The 12,500-nt window shown below is 32.7% G+C and overlaps 1 protein-coding gene across 6 annotated transcripts in view; it reads left to right on the top strand.

Moving 5' to 3' along the window:
- LOC122332128 (kelch domain-containing protein 1-like) overlaps window positions 1-12,500 on the top strand; it is a 31,870-nt gene that overhangs the window by 5,382 nt on the left and 13,988 nt on the right. For 4 of the 6 annotated variants that reach the window (XM_043229424.1, XM_043229422.1, XM_043229423.1 and 1 more), the window contains 2 exons: window positions 8,157-8,215; window positions 8,904-8,995. In XM_043229424.1, the coding sequence (XP_043085359.1) occupies window positions 8,157-8,215; window positions 8,904-8,995 (151 nt within the window). Of the gene's footprint in view, window positions 1-8,156; window positions 8,216-8,903; window positions 8,996-12,500 lie in introns of those variants that run through there. The other 2 variants (XR_006248453.1, XR_006248452.1) reach the window with 1 other exon arrangement.

Raw genomic sequence — 12,500 nt, 5'->3', positions numbered from 1 at the left:
GGCTTTATAGGTAATTAATAAGATTTTAAAATCAATGTTTGATAGGGAGCCAGTGCAGTGTTGACAGAACCAGACTAATATGATCATACTTCCTAGTTCTAGTAAAGACTCTAGCTGCTGCATTTTGGACTAGCTGAAGTTTGTTTATCAAGCGTGCAGAACAACCACCCAATAAAGCATTACAATAATCTAACCTAGAGGTCATAAACGCATGAATTAATATTTTTGCATTAGATGTTGAAAGCACAGGTCGTAATTTATATATATTTTTAAGATGGAAAAGCTGTTAGAAACATGGTTTTTGAAGGGAAGATTGCTGTCAGGCAGCACACCTAGGTTCCTAACTGATGATGAAGAATTAACAGAGCAGCCATCAAGTGTTTGTTAACTTTTATATTGACTATACATTCTGTTAAATTCTCAATTTAATTTAAATTTAAATCCTTGCAGATACCATTTTTCTCTAAGAATGAATATAGTTGTGAGGATACTACCTTTCTAGTATCTTTGACAGAAAAGGGAGATTAGAGATTGGTCTGTAATTTACTAAATCTTTGGCGTCAAGATGTGGTTTCTTAATGAGAGGCTTAACTATAGCCAGTTTGACGGTTTTGGGAACATATCCTAATGACAATGATGAATTAATAATGGTCAAAATAAGTTCTATGACTTCTGGAAGCAGATCTTTTAATGGTTTAGATAGAATAGGGTCTAACATACATGCTGCTGGTTTAGATGATTTAACAAGTTTGTACAATTCTTCCTCTCCTATAGTAGAGAAAGAGTAATTTTTCCTCAGGGATCTATAGCTCACTAACTGATGTGAAACTGTAGCTGACGGCTGCATAGTTACAATTTTATCTCTGATAGTATAAATACTTAGAAGCAAAAGAAATTCATGAAGTCATTACTGCTGTGCTGTGCTGAGCACCTGTTGACATTTTATTGTTCGTTAATTTAGTTACTGTATTGAATAAATACCGGGGGTTGTGCTTGTTTTCTTCTAAAAGAGATGAAAAATAATGAGATCTAGCAGTTTTTAATGCTTTTCTGTACAAAAGTATACTCTCCTGCCAGGCAATACAAAATACTTCCATTTTTTTTCCACCTGTGCTCCATTTTCCAGGCTGCTCTCTTTAGGGTGAGAGTGTTTTCATTATACCATGGAGTCGGATTGTTTTCTTTCATCTTTCTTAAGCGTAAAGGAGCAACTGTAAAGTGCTAGAAAAAGAGAGTGCATAGTTTCTGTTATTTCATCAAGTTTTTGTGTTGTCTTGGATGTGCTAAGGAATTGGGATAAGTCAGGAAGATTACTTAAGACAGCATTCTTTTGTGGTGGAAGTGATGGTTCTACCATACTTGTAATAAGGTGCAGAGTTTACAGGTTTAGCTATACAGAGTTCACACAAGACTTTGTGATCTGAAATATGCTGCTTATCCACCATCTAGTCTGGATACACAATCTCCACTGGAACTTTAAAATCTGCTGTCGGTTAATGAAGTTTTGAAGAAATTGAATTATAGTACTTTCATGGAGTGGAGCATAATTACTCATAGAATTTCAAATTGCGTCCCTTAGTGAATTGTTTATAGCTTTATGCATTGGTTTTAACAGTAGGCAGATCGTAGTTGCTAAAGTTTCAGTGACTGAAAAACAGATGGCATGTGCTTTCAGGTGAACATCATTTGTGTTTTATGTAAAAGAGTCTTATAGCAGGCTATTTACTTTTGTGCAGCTGTATGTATACTTATTCAGATTGCATGTAGCAAATTTAATAGCAGCGGCATGCATAAAAAATACATCAGGAATTGAAGTATTTTAGAAATTTCAGTGATAATGGATGGGATAAGTAAATTCTTTAAAGTGAAATACACTGCCCTTCAAAAGCTTGGAAAAGCCCTAGAAAAGTGGGGTTTTGTACAACATTGACATGAATCCTTTTTTGCACTGATAAGGGACAACATAAATTATGAAAACATTTTATTACATAAACAGTTTGTACATAGAAAATACAGCTCTGCATAATCTCAGCATCCGAGCTGTCAGTCAAAATGGACATTATTTGTTTGGGTTTATAATAACAATACATTTTTTTTTATCACTGACAGAAGAGTCACAAGACAAGGAGAGCTCAGTAAAAATACCCGGAGGGTGAATTTGACAGTAGTATAAAAAACTGGTGAAATAGGTCCCAACTTTCTCTCCGTTTCTTCTTGGTGCAATGCAGTGGGTTTGTGCCGTAGTGAGTCGGGCTGATCGGTAACGTGCTGCTGTTGGCTGAGAAGAAGAGATAACCATTAGCTAAAATAGGTAATGAAATACCAGCGTGTCTTCTGGGACTTTTGTAGGTCTCCCTTGATGAGCAGCAGATGTGACCGATCAGCTTGTAATGGTGTGGCCAGGTGCTCCTCGTGAGTTACCAGGGCAATGCTGATGATCTCTCAGATCTCACAGTTTATTCAAACATTGACTTGATCTATTATTTCAAGTGTTCTGAAAGATTGCCCCAAGATCATTCACACTGTTTGGACACTTAAGGGACACGTAAGGGACATCGAGTTTCTCCCATAGTTCCATTATTATAGAATCATAATAAATTAATATTGCTTCAATAATAATGTCAAGTTACTTTAATGTACAGTATTTTCAGCAAAATATGATAAGAATTTGTACTAGTATCATCCAAAAACCACTTTTCAGTAGATTTTTGAACCCTTCAAAGCAAAATTGACATTATTTGATTGTGTTTGTAATAACAATACATTTTTTATCAGATGAATGTGTAATATGACACATTTGATATGAACTGTATGTTGTATATATGGCCACTTTATTAGGTACACCTTACTAGTACTGGGTTGGGCCCCCTTTTGCCTTCAGAACTGCCTTAATCCTTCATGGCATAGATTCAACAAAGTACTAGAATTATTTTGGTCCATATTAACATGATAGCATTATGCAGTTGCTGCAGATTTGTCGGCAAAACATGGTGCTCTATTGGATTGAGAACTGGTGACTGTGAAGCCCCTTTGAGTACAGTGAACTCATTGTCATGTTCAAGAAACCAGTCTGAGATGATTCGCGCTTTATGACATGGTGCGTTATCCTGCTGGAAGTAGCCATCAGAAGATGGGTACACTGTAATCATAAAGGGATGGACATTGTCAGCAACAATACTAAGGTAGGCTGTGGCATTGACACAATGCTCAATTGGTACTATTGGGCCCAAAGTGTGCAAAGAAAAAATATCCCCACATGATTTTACCACCACCAACAGCCTGAACTGTTGATACAAGGCAGGATGGATCCGTGTTTTCATGTTGACGTCAAATTCTGACCCTACCATCTGAATGTTGCAGCAGAAATCGAGACTCATCAGACCAGGCACCGTTTTATCAATCTTTAATTGTCCAATTTTTGTAAGCCTGTCTATATTAAATAAGTTTGTTTTTTCTCCCATTTCTAACCACCAAAAGTGAGACTGCCTTTCTCTAATGAATTTCAGTTGAAATGTCTAGTAAATCTGCCTTTTGATAGATAATGTTTTACCATAGGTCCTACCTGCACATCTCAAATTGTAATTCCCATTGAATTTCAGGACTAATTAAAGACTTAAGTCTTTCTATAATGGATTTCAAGTTATCACAGTTTAGTAATACGTTTTTAAGTTTCCAAAATCCTCCACAAATTCTGATATACTTACGTGCATGATAACTTTATGATCAGTTAGAGTAGCAGCCAATATAGTTGTATCTAAAATGAAGTGCTCTAAGTCTGATCAAACAAAGGTCAATACAGGATTGTATTGACACTTTTTTTTGTTTCAAGTGAACTGGAGGGTTTTTTACCCTCCAAATATCAATTTAAGAAAAGACTCTAACTTAAACATAAGAGGTAAATAAATTATTTATTTTGATCTAGGAGGAAATCTATCCATAGAGCCATACATGACCAAATTAAAGTCACCACCAATATTTAGTTTAGCATCAGGGTTGCTTCTCATTGTAGAGTTTAAATAATTATCAGTTTTCTCCTGATTTTCACCTAATAAAAAGTGTTAGCATGCATGCAACTGATGCTGCGAGAAGTAAGTTTGCCTGCATCCCAATTTCAAGTTAAGTCACCATTATTTATATAGAGCTTTTAAGCAATTGTGTCAAAGCACTTAACAGCTTCAAATAGGCTGACTAGTGTCAGTGTCAGTAATATAAAATTACAAGATTAACAGTTTTTCAGTTAAAAGCATTTCATTATTTAATTCAGAGAGGTCATTGTACAGCTTTTAATTTTAAGTAGTATCTGTGCAATCAGATTTACAATAATTGTTGAAATTAAGTGTCCCCAATTAAGCAAGCCAAAGGCAACTGTGGCAAGGAACCAAAACCTTTGGTGACAGAATGGAAAAAACCTTGAGAGAAACCAGGCTCAGTTAGGGGACCAGTTCTCATGTGGTCATTTTATTTAAAAAATAAATTCAAGTTATAAATACTGTTTTGTACTTTAATGTGCCATAACAGATCACTGCATACCCCTCAGCTCAAACACGCAACCCAACCATCTACTCACACCTATCTAAAGTGCAAAACAAAGTGATACTGTATATTTAACACTAAAATCACCCAGTAGGTGGTAGTAAGTCACTATTTAAATAAGTGAGGCGTCTTGTCATTCATTCAGTTAGGAGGCTGTAGTTATAGGTTATTAATCACTGACTCTCTGAATCGCTCAAAGCTACAGATTCCCGAAAAAAAAAACAGCTGTTGCTTGGAGACACAGCAGTTCTGTTGCAGATTTGGTTGGAACTATTATTATTTTGTTTATTGTTTATAATAAATATACATTATATTGTTTTTAAACTAACTATTGTTTTTGTTGCTATTTAAAATCAATTTCACCTTTGCAGTAATATGGATATTCAGGGAAAATTGGACACATGATTATATTGTATTTCCAATTTAACTTTATGGCATATGCTTTATTTGTTTAAGATTAATTGTTTAGACTGTTAGATGTCAGCGTTTCTTGTCATAACTATGCATAACTATTTGATTTCAAAACCATTTCTTGTTATGATTTTAAATCTGGAATTATCCTCAGAATGATCGTAAAGTGATTTTAAGCCTGATTTTGTGATGGCTGTAAATTGTTACTCTATGAAATGCTTAATTTTGACTGGTCAGTCAAAATTCCAAGCTATATCCCAATAACAACTGATAAATGCCAATAACAGACTCACCCTGGTAACTTTGTTCTATACGCTTGCTATACAATTTTTTGTTGGATGTTTTGCGTTTGGTTAGCTAATAAAATATAAAATCTATTAAATTATTTGTACACTTTCTTAATTCTATCATCCTAATATCATGGACTCGCTCTCTCATATCAAACTAACACAGCTACTGTCATTGTGTTTGGTACACTTGTTTGAAGTTAGGTGGTTAAGTTTCAGAAAAAAGCGGCCTTTAAGCAATGTCATTCCACCCACTTTGCGATGCTAGCATTCTGAATTTGATAGCGTATCAGTGGCAGTTCCCTGGGTGATATTCACAATTTGTGTTGAGATATCCTTTCCCCGGCAGGATATTCAGACACTTCACAGAGTTGTTGAAAAAGAACTCCAATGAATATCTCAGAAAATTGGCAGAGATTATACACAGGAATAGCAATCAGAATCAACAGGTAGAATGCTTGGTAAGGCAGATAGAGTGTACATGGAGGGCCTTGTGTTATAAAGTCTTCAAACAGGAAATGATCATAGAGAAAGCAGAGTGCACAGCTAGTACTCGGGCGAGAGCTCCTCTGCTGGCTTGGCGTTACATACTGGCAGGTCGGTTTTTTATTCATTAAAATTGTATTTGTTGCAAAAGTAGCTTTATAGAAAAAATGGTCAGTGGAGACTATGGCAGAAATGGACAGTAAAAATAAAATATTGCAATTAATTCCAAATTGAATGTAGTCAAACAGATAATGAACACCATTAGCTGCAATATTTATATTTATATATTTTTATATTTTTTTTTTTTTTAATTTTGGTAATATTTTATAATAATGTCCAGTTGTAAGGCATTTATAAGATGAACTAATCATTTACAAAACAAAACTGTATTAATTTTAATACATGTTAATGTTTATCTATGTTTGTAGGTAGAGTTATAAATCATTTACAAGTGATTAGACTATGATTTCATCATTCATCATTGAATCATTTACAAAGCGTTACAAATGTTCACAAATTATTAAGTAATATGTTAACAATGTACAAATCAGTCTCTTATCATATAGCATATCATAAAATAATCAAACATATACATGGTAATTGGTTAATAAGAGATTAGTTTATATATTATTATATATTATTATAGTGATATATTAATTAGTCACTGAAATTAATCAATTATTAATCAATTATTGAAATGTCAACATTGTACTATTATCTCATAGCGTTAAAATACTCCATCAGTAATAGAGAATACATCTGTCTAACTCTCAACCTAATCTAAAGTGTAAACCACTCATCAGTTGTAAAATGTTTTGCTCATCATTGGTAGATCTTTTAACCCAGTGTATACGCATACACAACCTGTAACTAGCATGTTTGTATAACTGGCCGAGTAGTTTACACTTAGAATAGGGGATGCAGAAAGCTTTCTAAATTATGTATTGATGTATTAGTAGCTAATAGTACAATGTTGGCATTTCAACTATTATAAATAATTAGTAATAATATTAGTAACTAACTAGTAACTAACTATACTGAAAAAATATTTAAATTAAAAAAATTGTGACTACCTTTCAAAATGTTTTTATTTAAATGGAACTAAAATATATTGTTTACAATTACTTACCTTGAACAACAATTGTATATATTTTCAGTGTATTAACCTTTTACTAAGGATTATTTATTGATGCTATTTAAGAGAAGTTAAAAGAAAGATTACTTTAGCATATTACTTTGCATTTTGTAAACGTATAGTCATGTTTTGTAAATGATTAGCTAATTATCATCTAATCATAAATTAATCTACAAAACATAGACATAAATATTAACAAATCACTTTATTAATCATTTGAAAGAATAATCATGTTATTTAAATGATTAGTTTAGTATTAACTAATCACTTGTAAAGGACTTTTAAATTAATTTACAAAACATGCATACATTATTACCATATCACATATTAATTGCTTATAGAATGTTTTGTAAATGATTTATTCACTAACTAATCACTTATGAATACCTTGCAGCTGAAAGTGTTGCAAATGTAGGTTGAGCAAAAAAACAAAGGTCTTTGGCTTTTCAGGACCAATGTTGGCCACCCCTGGTCTAGAGTATGAATTTTCTAATTTTATTTAAAAAAATTAGCTCTAAATGGAGCTCTGAGCCATTACAGTCTCTGGTTCTCTGAATCCACAATTTCTTGTCATAACCTCTTTGTCCTGTAGTCTGCTGTGGAGCTCACCTCAGGAGTTCACATCAAGAACACATGAGGGCTGCCACAAAGGGGTGCTCATAAAGCAGCCTTCTGAAACCTAAAATGATAAAAAAGACACCTATGGCAGGGTTGTCAAACAATTCCTGGAGGGCCGGGCCCTGCAGAGTTTAGAGGAATTACCCTGCTAAAACACATATACTATGTATGTCTGAAGTACTTGATTAGCTGGATCAGGTGTGTTTAGTGGGGTTGCATCTAAACTCTGCAGGGCTTGGCCCTCCAGGAATTGAGTTTACCACCCCTGCCCTATGGTCCACAAGACACTTGAAGTCAATATAATTTGTCCCATTTGGAATAGGGCCTTCTTCATCCAACATCTAAATTTGATATTTATGCACTCAATAGTGCTTAAAAATACAAATTATGACACACCATGTGCCTTTAAGCTCTAAGTTGTTATAACAAGAAATATAACACTATATTGTGACTGATGGATTCATTGAAAGATTTAACAGAATTTAAGTTTAGCGTTTAAGTTTTCTCTTTAAGAATATTTTATTGCCTGTGATGGAGATTTTCACCTTTAAGATTTAAAGGTTTGTAAGTTCAGTAAAAGCCTTTTAACCCAATGTTGGTGTAATCTGTGTTTATTTAATTGCACAAACATCTATAATATTAAGATTATATTTCCTCATGAAATACTGAAAATTCTGTTATTTCAGGAAAGGCAGATGATAGACATTCATTGTTTAAATCTTTTAACATGGACATGGACACAAATGTAAGTAATGTTTTTCTCTGAGTAACTGAGTAATTTCTTAATTTAAAAAATGACTATTAAATGGGGTCCAATAATAAAGTCCCGAATAATCTACACAAAGGTGCTTCTGTTCTTGAAACACAGTGTTTCCTAAACAGATAAATGAGTATGCTTGCCATGTAAAAATTACAGCACACAGCAGTACTCTTACAACCTAATTTTATTAAACAATCTCTGCATATTTGCTATAGAAAATGTGAATGTCACAATGTTGTCATAGTGCTATTCATTTTTTTTTAAGGCAGTTTAGCACGTATTCTCAACCAGCTGCAGATTGTATGATCTGCTTGTATACAGTGCAATATGACATTAATACAGAAGTTCAATACTTCTGTTCATGTTTTTAAAATGTTTGTGTAGGATATTTATCCCAAGGCCTTTTAGTGCTGTCTTAACCACAGTTTGCATAACAGCATATATCTTACCATATAGGCTTTATAAGGCCTAAACATGTATATATAAATGCATTAGCATCTATTTACACAGCAGGGAAGAGCACATCTATAAAATCTGTCTAAAAAAGTATATTCTAAAATGAAGCATTTCTGTTGTTGTGTTTCTATGGTGTATTTTTCATTATAGATCCGTCCACTGTGATTATGTGAAACATTTAAACTAATTAATGTAATTGTTGCTCTTTTGAACCTAGAGAACATCAGACTGCTTCTCTCCCACGGGGTCGCACTCTTCACACACTGACTGCCATCTCAGATGACACACTCTTCCTGTTTGGAGGCCTCAGTATGTCAGGGAGGTCCTCAGTATGTCAAAGTTTTTATAAACTACAGTATGGAAAAATAATAATAAGTTCTTGCATTTTAGAAATTTGATATTTAAACAATTGATTAAGCTGTTTGAATATTTCAATTCAAAACATTTCACACACACATAAATAATTAAAAAATCATTAATCTGTATTCACCTTTCCAGAGTTCAGTCCCAACATATTCAGTGTGTTTAAAAATATAATGTATAGTATTCAACAGGCAATTTTTAGTCCATTTTATTTTACTCCCACAAATTCACTTGTCCAAACTCGGTAGAAAATTCAGCATTGCACAGCTGGTAACTGCAGGAAAAGGAATTACATAGCAGTAGATTACCAATGCGTGGCACGGGCTGGGTGTTGATGAAGTAAGTAGAGCAAGTAATTTATTAATAAAAAGGAAATATTGTGCACTTTAGATATTCTACTAACAGTAAACTTTGTAATTTTATGTCAACTACTTAATCATTAGAGTATCAGTAGACTGTCTGCTTAATATCTTCTAATACTTTTGTTTTGACAAGTCAACTGCATACAACATACTGACTATCAGAAACACGTCAATTATGACCTATGAGTAGTATGAGTTCTACTCTAAACCTACCCTAAAAGTCTACTCTAAGAATTCAGGCTGGCAACGCTCTGGAATTATTTGACAAGTTGCTTATAGTTAGTTGAATGTCTAAAATGGACTGTCAAAATAAAGTATAATTTTAATTTTAACAACATGCAACTGCTTTATGTGAATAATATTAAATTTTCAATTAAAAACATTTGTTATGTTTATTATGGATAAATTTCAGAGCTGCTTGGGGCCCAAGTGTCTATCTGACAATTCCACCAACTGGGTTTTCTTACGTAACAGATCAGTGCACGGTTGCATATTTAGGTTGATTTAAATTTTCTCTGTAACGTGAGGCAAATTGCTTTGGTCATCATCGTTCTGTAACAATTTTTTGATTGTTAAAAAAATTTTGTTTTTCTTTTTGTACGACATACGAGCCAACTGCTATGGTCTTTGCTGCGAGGAACTAACAGCAGATAGAGATCATGCATTGGAATCTACTGCTATTCCTGCAGTTCCCAGATGTAATGATAAACTGGTAAAATGGTAAACAATTGAATTTGTAAAGTGAAACTAAATGGACTATCCTATATTAAATGCATTTTTAAACTGAAAGAATATTTTGGAAGTGAACTCTGGAAGCTGAAAAAATATTATTGAATTTTAATTATGAAAATATATATATTTTTTTGTAATATATAATGTAATGCAATGTGTTATTTTTTTCAGTTCTTTAAGTTCACTTTTTTTGACATTTGTAATTATTTTTCTTCTTCATAGAAACAGGCATACCTATAATAATAACCATCACATATTTTGCAAAAATTCAGTATTTATTTTACATCCAGGTGATGGGTGGGAATTTCGACACTACTAAAACAAGAGAATGGAGAAAAAGACCATGCACATAAAGACAAGCCCAGGTACAATAGATTTAGTATTGTATTATGAGCTGTAAGTGCCATTTGTACAGAAACAAAATTTATAAACAAAATATAATTTGTTTTATGCTATTTTATGCTCTGCTTTTTTAAAGTGCCATTTTGATGCTCTTTAATACTGGTGTTACAAATTATTATAGCTGCTGAATTTCTACTTCTTCTTCTACTTTATAACTGGGCTCTTCAGCTACAAACAATATTAGAAGATATATGCTAAAGACATACTGTGGCTAACTAAAATGTATTGAACCTCATGCTTATGAGAAACCACCTCTTTGCAAATAGTACTTTGTATGTGTGCTTTTTTTATTTGAACTTACTTGTTTATTAGTTTGTTGTTTTCATGTTTCCTTTTCCTCATTGTTAGATTGTTTTGTATATATTTAACATCTGTATATTTACATGTTCTTTGTCCAAATCTTGTCTATGTTTGGCTGTATAGTGGTAGAAATGTAGTGAATACTTGGCTTGGAGAAGAGACATAATTCAAAACATTAGTGAAAGGGCTCCACACTAAGTACTGTCAATTGATTAATTATAGTAAATTGCATCCAATATAACGGTTTTATTGTACATAATATATGTAATATAAATGTGCACACATGCATGTATTTAAGAAAACATTTTATCTGTTAGTATGTAATATTTGAATATACTATATATATATATATATATATATATATATATATATATATATATATATATATATATATATATATGTACACACACTGCATATGTTTGTATTTAGATATACATAATAGATGAACAGTACACACACTTATTTTTGGGAAGCAGTTAATCATGATTAATCATTTGACAGCACTAGATCACACAGCATCAGAAGGAAGCTCGCAGCATTGGATAGGTAGGCATGTATGGTGGATGTTATTATTTTTGTAGGATTTTAAGAGTATGGCATGACATTAAAGTACCATAGAAAATAGAGAAAAAAAAATAGTATTGGTATTTGAGAGTACCTGGAAAGAAAATACTCATGCACTTTCGTACTCTGGTCTTTAAAAATGGTTTGGGTGCTTCTCTGGTTTGAATCCACCAATTTTTCATGTAAGCAATCAGCATTAGAAAAAGTATGAGAGAGACTCAAAAATTCTTAGAAAAAGTATTATGTACTGGTGGGACAAAGATTACCTTTACCAAAGTCACAGAAAGGCTAAAGTTTGGAGAAAGAAAGGATCTGCTCATGATCCCAAACATACAAGCTGTCATGATTAAGCACGCTGGCTTCTTCTGAAAAGGCTCATTGATCTTTGTTGTTTATATAACACATAGCAGCAACAAAAATGAACTCAAGAAGCCTGAAACATTTTGTTCACTGCCATTTAAAGAAAGATACAACCAAACTTTCGAGGAAAGAAGTGGAATGTTTTTAGACTGGCCAAGTCAATCTCCAGACTTAAAGCTGCCCTTTAGCTGCTAAAGAGGATTCTAAAAAAATGAGTAGCCCCAGAACAAACATCAGGTAAAAGAGGCTGAAAAAAAAAAAAAAAAAAAAAAAAAAAAAAAAAATTATATATATATTTATATATATATATATATATATATATATATATATATAATTTTTTTAATCTACTAGTCAAATCTATTGGTTGAATCTACAGGCAATAATATGTAATACAAATAAATAATGGAAAAATATCAGTTAGTAGCAACCCAATTAAAAAGCAGAACAATAGATTTTATCAAATGGATCAAACAAATTGTAGAATTTCAGTGATATAGATTAGTATTGCATAAGTAAGTTGTACTCTAGCTTCCTCCCTCAGGGTTATGGCACTCTGCTGATAAGGGAGAGATGGTGATGTAGTCATTTTGGAGGAAGCCAGACCTACCTCTTTAATAGATTCGGTATGTACAGCTTAATCTATTTGTGTTTGTGATGTACTGAAGATTAATAGATACATTTACATCTTCATCACTGGAATATTCAGGAGACTCTGATTCTACTTTAAAGAT

This window comes from Puntigrus tetrazona, unplaced genomic scaffold (assembly GCF_018831695.1).
Source record: "Puntigrus tetrazona isolate hp1 unplaced genomic scaffold, ASM1883169v1 S000000004, whole genome shotgun sequence".
Taxonomy (NCBI): Eukaryota; Metazoa; Chordata; class Actinopteri; order Cypriniformes; family Cyprinidae; genus Puntigrus; species Puntigrus tetrazona.
This window is presented reverse-complemented; position numbering and strand designations above follow the sequence as displayed.